The sequence below is a fragment of the Salvelinus alpinus genome, chromosome 8 (genome assembly GCF_045679555.1).
Source record: "Salvelinus alpinus chromosome 8, SLU_Salpinus.1, whole genome shotgun sequence".
Classification (NCBI taxonomy): domain Eukaryota; kingdom Metazoa; phylum Chordata; class Actinopteri; order Salmoniformes; family Salmonidae; genus Salvelinus; species Salvelinus alpinus.
The window spans coordinates 67,946,903-67,964,002 of NC_092093.1; the positions used below are offsets into that span (position 1 = coordinate 67,946,903).

At 39.0% G+C, this 17,100-nt stretch overlaps 2 protein-coding genes across 3 annotated transcripts in view; one reads left to right on the forward strand and one right to left on the reverse strand.

The window, feature by feature from the left end:
- Positions 1–3,643, reverse strand: part of LOC139583572 (ubiquitin-protein ligase E3C-like) — a 41,496-nt gene extending 37,853 nt beyond the window's left edge. The window contains exons 1-8 of the mRNA XM_071414803.1: positions 3,326–3,643; positions 2,296–2,457; positions 1,924–1,977; positions 1,746–1,820; positions 1,383–1,529; positions 1,122–1,237; positions 737–894; positions 447–612 (exon numbers count right to left, since the gene is read on the reverse strand). Coding sequence (XP_071270904.1) covers positions 447–612; positions 737–894; positions 1,122–1,237; positions 1,383–1,529; positions 1,746–1,820; positions 1,924–1,977; positions 2,296–2,364 — 785 coding nt within the window. The 5' untranslated portion in view covers positions 2,365–2,457; positions 3,326–3,643. The remainder of the gene's footprint in view (positions 1–446; positions 613–736; positions 895–1,121; positions 1,238–1,382; positions 1,530–1,745; positions 1,821–1,923; positions 1,978–2,295; positions 2,458–3,325) is intronic.
- Positions 3,644–11,904: 8,261 nt separating this feature from the next.
- LOC139582397 (motor neuron and pancreas homeobox 1-like) lies at positions 11,905–14,715 on the forward strand. Of its 2 annotated transcripts, none has more exons than XM_071412358.1 (3): positions 11,905–12,480; positions 13,403–13,563; positions 13,804–14,715. In XM_071412358.1, exons 1-3 carry the CDS (start codon positions 11,994–11,996, stop codon positions 14,089–14,091), a joined length of 936 nt encoding a protein of 311 aa, XP_071268459.1. In that variant the 5' UTR covers positions 11,905–11,993; the 3' UTR covers positions 14,092–14,715. The 2 variants fall into 2 exon arrangements, with proteins under 2 accessions (XP_071268459.1, XP_071268460.1); XM_071412359.1 differs by having other exon boundaries at positions 11,905–12,471.
- The last annotated feature ends 2,385 nt before the right edge of the window (positions 14,716–17,100 follow it).

Genomic DNA, 17,100 nt, shown 5'->3' on the forward strand with positions numbered 1-17,100 from the left:
TGCCCAAAGTTTACATTACCGGTTTACTGGACAATCTTAACAGCATACGCCACAGACAAAGGCATTCCGCTCGTGGCTTCTCACTGTGCTCTTTCTCACATGCTCAGCAGTCGCTGATGCCGAGAGGCTTTGTGTGTGAGGGGTTTTTTATATATTGGAGGGGAAACTTTTAGGGGGTCTGGCTTTAGCAAAAAGGGCCTTCTCTCTCTGTGTGTGTGTGTGTGTGTGTGTTCTGATTACTTTTACGGTATGTGCGCGTTTGACTGTTCTGATGTGACCGTTTTGGTTTTACAGACGCTACGGCTGCTGTTACAGTAGGGTAAAGTTGCCCCTTAGACACTGATCTTGGGCCAGTTTATATTTTTCCCCACAAATGGTTAAGGTTAGGATTGGGGGAGGGGAGCTGATCTTGTACCTAGGAAAAACGTATCCCCGGAGTGTTATACCTTGCGCCTGTTGTGCAGGAGGAATAGGTAAAGTGCAGGGGCTTCAGCGTGTGCTCCAGCAGTGTGCCTGCCAAGGGGATAGCGTGTGCTCCAGAGGGAGCATCACTGTACTCCAGACTGGAAGGGAGCTTGTGATTCACTAGAATATAAAGCGACCTGTAGTATCCTGAGAGAGAAAGAGTAAGACAAAAAGATAGAGAGCCGATTCAAATTCAAATAGGGCTTGAAAATTAGCATTAACCAAATAAAATGTTATAGTGCACTTCCGCAGACATCCTCATGATATTTACCTTTCTGTACCATATAGTGCAAAATCTGCTCGATTAACGATGCCACACAATTAACGTCTTGAAGGACAGGGAGATAGGTTCTCTCTGAGGAATAGATCTCCAGCATCCTCATGGGAACGGCAACATTCAAACTGTCATCCTTGCAGGTTTGTAGAAGTCTAGGAGAGAGATGGACAAAGGGTGTTAAGGTGGTGCAATATACTTGCAATGCATTCATGGATGTACAGTGAAGTTGCCCTTAGAAGCTGATCTTGGGTCAGTTTAACATTCTTTCCACTAATGGTTAAGGTTAGGATTGGATGAGGGGAAGCAGATCCTAGATCTGTACCTAGGTGAAACTTCACCCCAGAGCGCATTCATGAAGAGTAGGTGTAGGCCCCATTACCTGCAGCAGAAGCCCAGGACCCTCTTGATCTGAAACACACACGTCTGTCTTTCGGGCCCCGCCAGCAGCTTCACAAACTGCCCATTGTGTTTCACTAGGTTCTGACAAATCCATATCTACAGAGACACAGACAGAAATGTTGTGTCATGTTCCCACACGCAAAACGTACATTTGAGTCATTTTAGCATTTAGACGTCACATTTTGACACAAGTTTTTCATTAGTTCAACAACACGTTTGCCCAAAAACCATTGGTCCTCACCAATCTCTGAGAGTCCTCACTCTGTCTGTAGAAAAATAGCAGTTGCCTTGTTAAGAGACTGAGACTGGCAGTGTCGGAGATTGGCGGTCCACCTTCTGACTGTGCCTGGCAGACGCAGCGGTCAAAGTTGCCCCTCTGGATGGCATACTGGAAAACACCAGGGTCAGAGGCCAAACAAACAGTTATAGCGATGATCCCTTGATAGATACTTCATTGTGTAGACTATCAACATTGCCAGCAGCAATAAAAGGTTGTGGAAAAGGGATTGCTGGCAAGATAATGGAGTGTGGAAGGGAATGGCATTGAAACTGAAGAATGGGTGTTGTCTAATGACTGTGAGCTTGTTCATATTAGTAGACATACTTGCTGTTTTCGGTCATGGTATCCTCGTATATAGGATTGAATGATAATTGCATTCTTCAATCTTCGTCTTTCATCCTTATTGAAGTTGAAAAACAGAGTAAAGTAAATAAATACACAGAGAAAGTAAATAATGATTGGTTGACATACAAAGCTGGACGATTTTACGTCAAAGGACTACCTCTCTTTTTCTCCTTTCCTCTTGTGTCCGGTGTAGGAGAGATGCTTTTTCCTCCTGAAAGACAAAGTATATTAGCCTGGCATGACTAGTAGAAAAAAACAAGTCGCTAGGTTAGCCTAGGCAGACGTTAGTGGCCGCTGTATCTGCACTATCTTGATGTGCATTCCCAGTAATACGTGTCCCCCGTGGACCAGCTCGTACAAAGGCATACTTTTCTAGTTTTAATGGCAGAAAAAAAATGTGTACTAAAACACAATTTTCTGAATTACGGACAACTTCGGATGTTGCACACAGCGTTCAGCCGAGGGTGTGAAAAACAAGTAGTCAGAAAATCCAAAAGTTATTAAGTTATTAATCTCATTGTGGTCTTACCTTTTTACTCGCTCCCCCAAGAGACACCTTGGGTCTTGTTTTGAAATCTCCCTCAAAACTGAAGCTCATGGTTAGATGTTATCAAAGAGATGTTTCTAACCATAGATGAAGGATCCTTGTCTTGGTTCAATTCAGGTACTACAAATTGGGTACTACAGCAATCTGAAAAATAAAGTAAACGAAACATTCCATTCATTTGGTGGCTAGTTGTCTAACTTAGTACAGTACCGACAACTTGACACCATCCAGAATAAAGCATCAATATTAAAGCTAGCTAGACACATAGCTACAATTGTTAGCGAACGTTACACTTCCCGCATCTAGAATATTTTTGGAAGGGAAATTGAAAAACAAAAAGAGCCACAACCAGTGGAAAGTGTAACTGACTAGCTAGGCTAACGGTAGCTAGCATGCTTAGCCACAGTAACGTTAGTGTTAGCTAGCTAACGTTAGCTACAGTAACTAACGTTATAAAAATTCCCAAAAGACACAAGTGACTTTGACTAGCTATATAGCTAGCACAACACAGCACCTTTTGTGGGGAAATCACTGTTGCCTTGTAGATGTCTCTCTAACGCATTAGCTACATTGTCAACCATGTTCGGGTTTTATGTATTTGTTAGTTAGGCAACTTAGTTAACAAACGTCACTCTTTTGGTTTTCATTGCACAACACCAAAGACAACCCTGGACGATAGGCTAACTGGCTAGCATGCTAGGTTAGCTAATGACTCAGCAGCTTGTGTATACATCGCTCTTGGTGATCTGTCTGCCACTACTCATACATTCAATTGGATGTACAGACAACCCCCAAGTTACTTTATTCGTGCGTACATGTAGATGACTCTTTTGACATTATAGCTAGCTAGCCCGTTAGCAAACGTTAGCTGGCCAGCTAACTTTACGGGACAGGTCGCCTTTCTAGCTAGCTAACGCGTTAACGTTAGTAATCATGGCTATCCTCTTGACATCTTTGTTCTAACAGAAGAAATCGTTTGGACTAAAAAATAAAGTAACTGTATGTGGATTACCTTTGATTAATGAAATGACCAACAGAAATGAAAGAGTACATAAGACTTTTGTGCGATATTAAATGAAACAAAAATGTATTGTTGGCTCCTTCTCCCCGTCTTTCCAGAAACACAACATAAACGGGTACGTCCTTCTTTAGAATACTGAAATCCGACTGGATAAGCGTTTCAATGTTGAAATGCTATTCGCTGAATGCAATGTCAACAAAACACAGTTTGGCATTATTGGATCATCATCATCATCTAGCAGAATCCTAGTGCATTCGAGCCTTGGTCCGGGGATCAACAGGAAACAGGGAATTTTTGTTGATTTGCTATTCAAATTAACATATGGTGATATTCTTTATAATGCAATAGTAGACCATGGGCCTAGTTCCACTTCAACTAGAAAAGAGAGAAAATATAAATAGTTATATGGTATGCAACACAATGTTAGCTGCACTGATTGTATACTTTCATGGAAAGGAGACAGGTGTGCTTGTCAAACCTGAAGAATCTTGTTCAAAGTTGCATTTAGTCTCTCTAAATTACATATAACCCTACATATGACCCTGGCTGTGCTATTTATAGTTTGATTTGAAACTGCTCCATTTTACCCAATCTCCCATTTCTGTTCAGAATGATGTATGAGTCTTTGATTGATTTAATCATTTTTCAGTTTAAAAATGGATTTAACGAACTAATCCAATAATTCTCCTGGAGATACTTAAGTCATTCTCCACCCTCCATTATGTCAAAGAAGATCAAGCATTTATGACATCTTATATGTGCAATTAGACATCATAATTGTCAAAAATACCTTTTTGATTGTTACAGTGAGTTACAGAAATTTCTGACTTTGAAAATTTTCCATCTTAAACGCTTAACAATTTCGAAAAATCACAAATAGTAACTGGTTGAATCAACGTTTTTTCCACTTAATTTCAATGAAATTATTATATTTTTAATTTAACTAGGCAAGTCAGTTAAGAACAAATTCTTATTTACAATAATGGTCTACCCCGGCCAAACCCGGACGATTCTGGGCGATCCAGGCTGAATCACATCACGGTGATGTGATTCAGCCTGGATTCGAACCAGGTACTGCAGTGACGCCTCTTGCATTGAGATGCAGTGTCTTAGACCACTGCGCAACTCGGGAGCCCACCGTGCACTCAGGTGCGTTCGTAAATTGCTTCCAGTGTGTCAGAGTGCGTTCTGGGTCGTTCGTAAATTCAAAGTGTTGTCAGATTGTCTGTTCGTAAATTCAGAGCGGTTCGGCTCTCGGAGCTTTCAGAGTGCAGACCGAACGATTCTGCGGATGAGGGTTGATCCGAGCGTTCTGACCTCACATCGGCAGTCAAGCACTCAAAGTAACTGGCTTGCTTGCTACTTCCAGACAAAAATGAGCAACACAAGAAGAGAACACCTCACTCTGACCATTTTACTCACATTGACTTGCCTAGTTACATAAAATAAAATAAATAATAGAGTTGTTTAAGCTGTTTTCTAGCGTAGGTGACTGTAACTGAAACAATTTAATGACCTGTTTTTGCTGAGGTTTATTTTACCAGGCAAGTCAGTTATGACTACATTCTTATTTTCAATGACGGCCTAGCAACAGCGCCTTGTTCAGGGGAAGAAGGACAGATTTTTACCTTTTCAGCTCGGGGATTCGATTTTGCAACCTTTCGGTTACTAGTCCAACGCGCTAGCCACTAGGCCACCTGCCGCTTTATGGACACCGGTCAAATTCAACGGGTGTTGCGTGTTCGTAAATTCATCAGTTATAATCAGTTATTCTGTGCTCTGGCACACTCAGACGAGAGCACTCAGAAATCGGAGTTGATAGCCAGAGTGAATTCACGAACGCACCATATGTTGAACCAATCTGGAATAGACGTTGATTTGACGTCTGTCACCAGTGGGCTAGCTGTTGAGAGTTGGCACAGTAATGGACAAATGATGACCTTAACTTTTGTGGATGTACATATTTGCTTGTTTTTGTCTCAGGACCAAGTCAATAGAACAAGATGGGGACTATACACATTTCAAAATATCGTAAACCTCTGGCTTGGACTGTATGTTGTTGTAGCTACATCTAATCTAATCAATTTAAGACCACTGGTTAGAAGTGTCTTTAGAAATTAAATCAGCATCATTTACTGTCTGTGGGATGTCACCTCACTACATTTCCCCTAATGGATCAAAATATATGTTAGGGGGTGCATTTTTAGCAATAAGTGCATTTTAGTATATTTTTCATACACTTGATGTAAATGTATAAACAGTGATAGGCCTAGTGTTAATCATAGTTGAATTAAGGGAGATGAAACTTAAACAAATGACTCATCAATTGCGTCATCATCAATGTCCATTGCTTTTGAGAGAAGGCATTCAACATCAATTTAACACAAGTGCCCAATCGAAGATGTATCTTGCTTACATCTCACCCACCTTTATTCTTTGTTCTATTTAAATGCGGTCCTGTTTTGTCACATCCATTCGTTGTACTTTTCTGTGCTTGTGTGTAAAAATCCATTTCATAAATGAAATAACATATCATAGGACATTTATCATTTGCTGCACTCGCTTAGAAAAAATGTAAAACATATGTTGGCCTAACAACTTAAAATAACCATGTTCTGAGATCAAATTTTATGAATTGTACTAAATAATTAACAGGTTACTTAACACATTGACAGGTGCACAATTAATCATGTCCAGTGTCAATTGGAAACACAGACGTTAGAAGATTACATAGACAACATTTCAGATCGTCAATCACTGTGTCTCACGTGATGGGGGAACCGCCTATCCGACTGTCATCTCGTTTAGTGGAAATTTCACGACACAAAAGCAGACTGATTTGACCATCACTCCATGGAATTTCATATTTTTCGTTGGGTTCGTAAAATAAATGGTTTCACCCTCAACGTGAATTACAGAAAGGTAAACTTAAGGTATAATTCCAGCAGGTGAGCTGGTTGATGATGATATAGTGGATGGTGGTGCTGATGATATAGGCCTACTACTTGTTGGTTATGACTATGTGATAGGCCTAAACAACAATAACACCAATAATAATAATAATAGCTAATAATAAGACAGGTTTAACAATAAATATGCATTAATATCAATAATTACATTTATCAAATAAAGTAAATTAGCAGCAATTTTAAATAGGCCTACAACTTTAACGTTTTGAATCATTTTCATTAATTGAAAAAATCTTGCCTAATATAGCACAAGTTACATTCTATTGAGTGGTTCATGCTGAAGGACATTGAGAGAAATTATCAATACGGCTCTGCAGCCAAACAAAATTGATGGCAAGTGCCCAAGAAATTAGCCTGCAATATTGAATTTAGGACATTTAGACATATTGCGCCTTTTGCAGAGAAATTAGTTCTCTACTCAGATCCAGCAGTCTACAAAAATCATATGCAATTAAGTCTTGCAGAAATGTGATCTCCTCACTAATGATGTCTAGTTAATGGAGTCTATCGTCCAAGGGCTTTTAAGGAGAGAAATACTCTCCAAGGAATGGCTTCCTGAACATTTTAAATTGATAAAATGATGAGTCACAAATGTGTTTCAAAGCAGTCCTAGCTGCATTTCAAGGCATTGGTCATTTGTGCCGATTTAATGGAATGTATTTATTGCAATAAAAGAGACAGTGCACGTCCCTTTAAATTGCCTTTTTATAATGAACACATTTACCGAGGGTAATGAATATATAAACTATCTCGATTTGTCACTTTGATTTGTATTTTAGTTAATTGTGAAAGTAATTACGGCGCAAATTAACAGCTTTCAGGAAAGACTGGGGTTTTAGGGTCTGCTTCCATCTTAGGGTCCCATATACATTTTCCCTCCTGTTGACGTGATGAAAAGGGGCAATACATCTCCGTGATTGGTGTTGGCCAATACTAAATGGCTTCATATTTCACTGGTGCTTTAATAGAAATAGTCATGTGGCTCCTTAATGAAATTAAACCAGGGGAGGCGACAAAGCACAGATCAAACGGTGTGGCGCTGTTAAGATATTAAGGAAATGATCAAATCGTAGATTTCAGATGCCGTTCATAAATTCTAAGAAATCGCAAAAATTGAATTTCAAAACATTTAAAGGATCTCAAAGGTCATCATAAAAAAAATGTGTTGTCCATATTCGAAATGCAAAAGGTGAACATCATCTGAGGCCTGAGCGAGATAAAAGTAATATCAAGATTACCACATTGGCATTATTTGATTAGCTTTTAGGCTTGGGTTAAGACGTTCTGATTTTGTGGCGCACGTGGACTCCCATTGCAGGATGCCACATCAATCTCAGATTTGGCTATTATTCCGTAATCGGTCATAATATCATCAAGGTTTCCAATTAAACGGTCATCGTTTACTTGGAACTACTCCGTGACTTGTTGATTTCCCCTGAGCAAATAAAGTCTGCACAGACTGCGCCGGTCCCAATAGTGGTCAGCTGATGAATTGACAAAAACTAATCAGCTTGATTGGGAGACAGGTTAAGGGCAACAGTAATAATTCTCATTTCGACCTCTTCCTCCATTAACTTTAAGTGGCTTATTAGACCATAAGACAACCACCCCCAGAGCTATAGATATCTCGGCCTACATGGAACCTATGACACCTAATAACGATTATATGCTTCATATTTTACGCGCTCATTTGAGCCATATAGAACTAAGGATGCAAGTTTGGTCTAATTTGATAACAGTTAGTGCACTTTCAATGTCAAAATATGCCTTTGAATATTGAATATCTATGTACCGGTTTGAATACAGGTGTGAATACAGGTGCATGCAGGTGCATACATGAAGAGATCCAGGGGGCAGCACGTGAGTTCAAAAGAGATGTTCAAATTATGGTATTACCCTAATTATAATTATTCATAATTTAATACACTTTGAAAAGTCTAATATGTAATTTATTTGAGTAATTAAAGGAGTTCCAAAATACTATGCTAAATGTATTGCATTTAGTTACAATATCCATTATTGGTTGCATTTTCCTTTCACCCCAAACACAAAGAAGTCCATTCACATATAATACCTTTTTTTGCAGGGTCCCAGGAGGCTATATGCACTACATATCAAGATGTTACATTTAACATTTATATTGTTCAGGGCAGAGCGAAATGTATTCAGTCTACTCTCAGATTTGGGTAGTGGCATAAGGCAGGCTCTTAGCTAAATTTCCCAGTTGGGCTCAGGTCTCTGGGTCAAGCATAGACACAGTTTTTCATTTGTGACATTACATTTTTGGGGGGAGGAATATAATATCCTGCATGGTGTGGTGATTTATTTGTTTGGATCCCCATTAGATTTTGCAGAAGCATCAGCTACTCTTCCTGGGGTCCTCAAAAAAACACAAAACATGACAAGTAACAAAATGCTGATACACTGCTAGACAAGAACAGTCACAAAATTTAAAAGACAACGATGTACAAACAATACAACAACAAAAATAACATGTGCTAGAGGGTGTCTGGGTGTGTGTTTGTGTGTGTGTCCCTTCACAGTCCCCGCTTTAACATGATATATAGTTTAATCTGCTTTTTAAAGGTAACTTTGTTGTTTGCTTGAGTAATTGGTGATGGAAGGGAGTTCCATGCGATCATAGCTCTGTATAATACTGTGTGTTGCCGTGAATTCATTTTGGACTTGGGGACTGTGAAGAGACCCCTGCTGGCATGTCTTGTGGGGTATGTACAGGTGTATGAGCTGCATGTAATTTGATTATAATAATAATATACGCCATTTAGCAGACGTTTTCATGCAGACACTGGCATTTACACCACAGTAATATTTCCCATGAAAACTGCAGAGAAGTAGTTAATATCTCGTCAAACCTCATCAACCCTGAGCCATGCAGGTTGTTGATGTTAGTTCTGTATGTGCAGTTAATTGCAAGGCTTCCTGCTCTGTTTTGAGTCTTTCTTGGCTGCACTTGACCATATCAACGGACAGTAATCAAGATGGGACAAGACCAGAGCCTTAACAACTAACTAGTACAGTTTATTTTTGTGTCAAAAACGAAGAACATCTTTTTATAACAGACATAACCCTCCCTATCTTCACAACAACTTTGTCAATATGACTTGACCATGATAATTGACCATCCGATGTTATACTTAGGAGGTTAGCTTCCTCAACTTGCTCAATGGTCACACCCTTTATGCACAACTCCAGCTGAGGTTTAGGTCTTAGAGAATGTTTTGAACCAAAGACAATACCTTTAGTTTTAGATGTATTTAAGAACCGTTTATTATTAATCACCCATTCTGACACTGACTGTAACTCCTTATTTAGAATTTTAGTGAGCTCACTGACTTTGGGTGCTGACATGTAGAGTGTGGAATCATCCGCATTACATAGTCATTCTAGCTTTGTGTAAGACCAGTGGCAATTATTTGTAAAAATAGAGAAGAGTAACGGCCCAAGGCAACTGCCCTGAGGGATACCAAACTGTGCATATCTGATGTTTCAGAAGCTTCCATTGAAGAACACTCTCTGTGTTCTGTTGGATAAATAACTCTCCAACCATGTGATGGCAGGTGATGTAAAGCCATAGCAAGTGAGTTTCTTCATTAACAATTTATGATTAATAACAAGGCATAGAAAATGAATTGGCCTATAATTTGACTGTATAGGCTTCTTCCAAAATATTTTGGGCAATATGTCTGTCATTGCTAAGCTGTTCATATACCCTGTGACATTCAAACATTGCTCCACTTTTATCAAGGGGCTCAATGTGTGCCATGAAAACACACCCCACACCGTAACACCACCAGTCTGCAATGTTGACACGCCGCATGATGGATGCATGTACTCATGTGGTTTTCTCCATACCGTAGTCCTCCCATCAGCGTGAAACAGCAGATTTCATCAGACCAATTCTCCAGTGTCCAGTGTTTTTTGCTGAAAGAAGTCGAACTCTGTAAGGTCGTCAGCTTCCCCCATTTGTGTCAAGGTACGGCAAGTTATGCATTCTTGTATGGGTCTTCGGGCACCTATGTTGTATTGGACTGTCAGTTGACTAACATTATTTGGGTAGCCTATGAGTTAAAAGAGAGTATTAACTTTTAAAACTGAGATTTTCACTGGACAGTTATTTTAAGATGGAGAAGCACATTTCCATTGTTGCAATCACCAGGCATTATAGTCTGTTGCTCTGCACAATTTGTGTCAGCCTCCTTTGTCCTTTTTCATCAATAACCCGTTTTTTACCACTGACCTGCTGCTGGCTGGATTTCCTTTGGGTGGTGGACCATTCTTGATACACACAGGTAACTGTTGATCGTGAAAAACCCAGCAGCGTTGCAGTTCTTGACACACTCAAACCGGTCGCCAACACCTACTACCATTCCCCATTCAAAGGCACTTAAATATTTTGCCTTGCCCATTCACCCTTTGAATGGCACACATACACAATCCGTCTCAATTGTCTCAAGGCTTAAAAATCCTTCTTTAACCTGTCGCCTCTCCTTCGGCTACACTGATCGAAGTGGATTTAACAGGTGAAATGAAATAAGGGATCGTAGCTTTCACCTAGATTCACCTGGTCAGTCTATGTCATGGAAAGAGCAGGTGTTACTTATGTTTTGTACACTCAGTGTATATGTTGTGCAATAACGAGCCTTCCGTTAGCTGTCAATATGGTGAATGCCATATTCTCTTCACAATGGCCTACCCAAAAAGCATTTGAATAATTTCCCTTAGGAAAGTATAGGCCATAGTTTTTTTTAAGTAACTGTCCAGTGTTTCGACATTTCTATGAAATATGATCTATAATTAATTACAATATGAGTCAATAGATTTCCTTCCAAAAAATGGTACCTATGTATGTCAAAAGCAGTTTTTCTGTGTCGGAATGTTGTGGGCATACCCCATCAACAGAATGGTGTTGTTGGCTTATACTGATCACTAAAAATAGCCTCTTGATTGGCCAGCTCATGGACCACTGATTGGCCAGCTCATCCTCTTCTGGAGGATGACATCATCCTCTATGAGGAAATAGCAAGCATTTTTGTAATGTCTGTTTGAGATACAAGTTTGCTTTGGCTACAAATGCGAGTATAGGATGAGTCAACAACATTATTTGGGTAGACTATGAGTTAAGATGGTATTAACTTTTAAACGTGAGATTTTCACTGGAGAGTTATTTAAAAATGGAGGAGAACATTTCCACCGTTGCAATCACCAGGCATTATAGGTTGAAGTCTTCACAACTTGGAATTTAATTAAACTATGTGACTATAAATAGGTCAATAAGCTCTCAGTACATTTTCAAGTCTATCCATCTTTGGCTAAATGTATATCATATTATTGTTCAATGCAAATATATCCAACCCATTCATTAAAATGTTTTCTAAACTTCACCCTTTCAAAAGTGCCCCATCGACCCAAAGTGGGACGTGTCATTTCTTAGAGAGGTATGCAATGTGCCAGCTAAACGCATTGTAAACATGGCTTGGATTGACCAATGGGATAACCCCATGCCAAACGGGTGGAACCAATCCCATATCGAATAAGAATTAAGTGTCACGTTGGTTTCACCGCTCACACTTTAACCGAGATCATAACTTTAAGAGGTGGAACGACGACGACACTTCAATATCGTTTTGATACAACTGTTCAACGTCTGCAAACGACGGACACTGGTTCAAATGGAGAAATCCAAAAATTTCCGCATCGATGCGCTTCTGGCTGTTGACCCGCCGAAGGTGCAGACATCTCCGCTTGCGCTTGTGACTTCTTTATCATCCTCTTCCATTTCATCGTCCGGAAGTGTACCAAACTCAGAATTGAATGCCGACTCTTTACGGAATGAGACGCCGTCTCCACCTAGGATTTCCCCTTCTGGTTTGATTCCTAAACCAGGCTTCTTGAACAGTCCCCACAGTATGCTTGGATTACATCCACAGAGCAGCGCAGGAATCCCTCCCCAGGCTCTCTACGGCCACCCCATGTATACCTACTCCCTCGGGCAGCACCCTGCCTTGTCCTACTCATACCCGCATGGGTCCCATCACCACCATCCATGCAGCGACTCCCTCAAACTCTCGGCCGGGACGTTTCAGCTCGACCACTGGCTGCGAGTCTCCACAGCGGGAATGATGCTACCCAAAATGCCCGATTTTAATTGTGAGTATTGTGAGTATAACTGCTGTTTTTAATTATACAAATATTTTTGGACTGCTAATAAAAAACTGCTGACTTTATATTTGCTGTATATGCACTTGGCGAGCAAGTTGGTGGATTTACAATATTCATCCATTGGTGCCTTTATTGCCTCAAGATTTGGTGAAGGAGCGAGGTGAGGGGTGATAGGTTTTCAGAGAGAAACTAAAATGGACATATAATGAACAGTGGGAAAGTGACAGTGTGAAACTCGCAGCCGACACACTGTTTGCTAACCAGATACTGCGTCTTTTGTTCCTGTTCGTTTTAACGGATGTGTTTAAAATTAGGTGGCAAATAGCTTAGCTCTCTCTGAATATATACTCGGACAATGTTAGATGTTATACTAACAATATTATGGCAATTTCGACCTGAACCCGTTTCTTGAGAAGGCTGCATAGTGTGCAAAAAAACATACATTTATATCCCAAAGGATATATGTGTTCTATATGTTCAATTTAAATCAGTTTAATATAAAGCTTTTATCCATTTAATATTCAACAACTGATTTCCCATTTAAACCTGAAATAATTAGCCTTTCATTTTCAATCTGCTTATTACTAAAGTACATATTGTTATAGGCTATATCATATAGGCCATGTATCATATAGGCTATATCATATAGGGAAATTGTTATCTCAATATTATTCCTTTTGTTTGCAGACAAATTTGATTTTCAGGCATATAACGGTTTTATTATAGCCTAAGTCTACTGCCTATCGAATAATGTATTGAAATTTGTAAGTCGCTCTGGATAAGAGCGTCTGCTAAATGACTTAAATGTAATGTAATGAAATGCCGTGCATAGGCCTAATGTAAAAGCACGCACGCACGTTGACATCATTTTTTTCTTGACCTCATGAGTATAGAAATGTACTTAGATTTTGTTTTCCAGCTCAGGCCCAGTCAAACTTGCTTGGAAAGTGCAGAAGACCAAGGACTGCATTCACAAGTCAGCAGCTACTGGAGCTCGAGCATCAATTCAAACTGAATAAGTATCTGTCGCGACCGAAGCGCTTTGAGGTGGCTACATCCTTGATGCTGACGGAAACGCAGGTATATAATAAGAGCTTCAAATACATGTTTGTTTGAGAGCCATTGTGAAACATACCACTATTATGCTATTGAATCCGTTTTACATGAAAACACTGTTCTTTAGTTGTGTGTTCTATGATCTGGCCAGGTGCTGCCCATTACGAACGGCTCGTATTTAAAAACGGCCTATTAACTCGAACTATTATTGTTCGACCATATAAAACACATTTTCTCAATTCTATTTGTTATTTTCATTTTCAGGTGAAAATTTGGTTTCAGAACAGGCGAATGAAGTGGAAACGGAGCAAGAAGGCCAAAGAGCAAGCCGCACAGGAGGCTGAGAATAAGAAAAGCAACAAAAACGGACAGGAGAAATCGGACGGACAGGAACAAACGGATTATCAAAAGACGAGTTCTGCCAAAAGTAACAGAATAAGAGACTTCAGGGACAGTGACGATGATGAAGGTGACAACTTCCTGTACAACTCCTCGGATTGCTCATCGGACGACGATAGAAACCACACCAGTGATATAAGCCCACAGCCTTGATATGGGTAAGGATACATGTATTTTTGAAAAGCTAGCGGCCTACACTCCTTAAATGTGAATGACATTTTCCACCTAACTGCAGCTGCATGTACAGTAATAACAACCTTCAATCACCTACCCGGAAATTACGAAAGTAATTAGAATAATTTGGAAAATACTAAATGATCAATGCCTGACTGAGATTCAGTGTGCAGAATGGCCCTAATAAGGTCAGATTGACGTTTTAGAATGCAGTATCGAGGTACAGTCTGCTATTTGTAACATTGCATGGTTTTATGTGACAATGTCATGTTTTCATCCAGTTGGTTTAGGACCTTGATGTCCAGTACAATCACATAGGTACTCCACTATAGGTGTTATTGTCATACTATTTTGATAGGGCGACCAATTGTAAATTCAGACATTAAATTCATCTTTGCATTTTATTTTGTTGAATGTTTTTGAATTTGTGTGGATATAGCCTATAACACTAATGTAATTGTGTCATATACTGTTAACGTGCAGAAAAATGTCCTTTGTTTATTTTTGTATACTGTATTTATAAAATGGCTATACCGATGCATGCTAAATTATTGTCTCCCATGATAGCCTACAGACGACATTAAATACATTTGTTGTATAAAACATTGTGTTTTTTAATGCTGACCAATGTGGATTTATCAAACACACTTAGCCAATTATGGTCCCATGTTGGAGCCAATTTGGGCTCCGTTTAGAGGTCATAAGCATACAATAATAGGTCTGTACAATTGACCTTATGATCTTAGTATAATTTTGATTGATATATTGATTAAGCCAGCAAGTGCATAGCATTTCACATTTTCTTGAGGGCTATTGTGCGAAGTAGGAAAATATTTTAATTAATAAATAAATTATGACAATGTCTATATTTAGCAGTTCGAATGACAATCCTTTGAAAATAGTGCTTTTGTTGTCTATCCGCATTAACATTCGGTTTCAAAGATTTATTAATATGAGCCAATTGCTGGTCTAGTGTGAAATGGTTCCTCAGTCTTACTCCAGACACGTTTGCACAGACCCGACACCACTATAAACAGCGATTCCCATGACCCGGCCTGTCAGACCAACGATTACGACAAGAATCTTCAATAGGCCTACGAAGTGTATGATAGCCTACTAACATATAGACTACATCCACAGCTTATAATGCAGTTTTTTGGGAGGATTTAGGCTATAGCCTATGTTACATCCACCACAACAACATTGTTTTTACTTATCAAAATTATAGGCAAATGAGCTCACTACATCATCTTTAGGCCTGAAGAGACTGCAGCATTATCTGGAGGAAATACAATATTGGAAGAAAACAGAGCTCTTAGTAATCGCAATGGCATTTGTGGCGATGTAATTCAGTCCAGTTTAATAGAAAGTAAAAGTCTAATACATATTTTGGCCCACCCTTAAGAAAAAAACACATGAATTTCACATGTGAAGTTAATGTGACAACATGTAAAAGCAGCATGTGATAACAAGAAAATCCACATGTGAAACCTCATGTGAAATATCATCACGTGAAGTGTTCCATAACCTCATGGTTTCACATGATTTCACATGGAAAAGGTTATGTGATCACTTGTGAAAATCCACATGTGAAACTTCATGTGAAATATCATCACATGTGAAGTGTTCCAAAAACACATAGTTTTGCATGATTTCACATGTGAAATAAAATTGTGAAATCATGTGGGTTTTCCTCAAGGGCTTAGGTACTTTCTAAGCAAACAATCTAGTAATACATTTGGTTCAATGTGAATGAAAAGCATTTCCTAAACATGTGGGAATTTCATATGTGAAATCATGTGATTTTCCACATGTGAAATAATGTGTTTTTCTATAAGGGTACATAGCTACCAATGAGTTATATCTCAGATAAATTACTAGAGTACATGTAAATATCAACATAATGCTCAAGGCATGAAAAGCAATTCCTTTGCAATATATTCCCTTTCTTTTAGCCATAATGCCTCATCTAATATCCCCCTATTCCATTGTCTCTTTTAAGATTGACAATGTTTGATAGTTGTTCATACTCACATGCAGTGTCTTTTTGTTTTGGAAATACAGATGTCTTGCATTGCAGCTATTTGTATATGAAGTGTGATATATTTACCAGTCTACTTTATGAACAGGTTTGGGTAGATTACTTTCTAAATGTAATCCGTTACAGTTAGCGTACTAGTTACCTGTCCAAAATTGTAATCAGTAACGTAATTTTTAGATTACCCCAACTCAGTAACGTAATCTGATTACTTTCAGTTACTTTTGGATTACTTTCCCTTTAAGAGGCATTAGAAGATGACAAAAAGGATCCATCAAACACATTTGTTGTGTCGTCATAGTGGTCTCTTACTTGTGGTCAGACTAGAACAAACTTAAAGGTCCAATGCAGCAGTTTTTATCTCAATATTTCCTGGGTAACAATTAACAATTAAGTACTTCACTGTGATTGAATCAAATTAAAATGGTCAAAAATAAACAAAAATAACTTCTTCGCAAAGAGCGATTTCTCAAGCAAGAATTTTGCTAGGACTGTCCGGAGTTGTTTGAGTGGGGAGGGGAAAAATGAAAAATTAGCTGTTATTGTCAGAGTTTTGGAACTCTCGTTCTTATTGGTCTATTAACATTTTAAAGTTAGGTCATTTAGCAGGCACTCTTATCCAGAGAGACTTACAGTAATGCATGCATACATTTTTCATACTGATCTCCCATGGGAATCAAGCATACAACCCTGGCGTAATAAGCACCATGCTCTACCAACTGAGCCACATGGGAATTAGTAACTAATTTATCGTATGGTGATGTCACCATGGAAAGCCAAAACTCCCTCCCACCAAAACAGGCAGAGATTTCAGGCGGCCTTTTCAACAGCTCTTAGTCTAAAAGAGCCTTATCATAATTTTCACAATTTCATCGTATTATTCCAACCTCATAGTGTGGAACTATATATAAAACACAAAAATCTAGTTTTTGACTGCACTGATTACAATA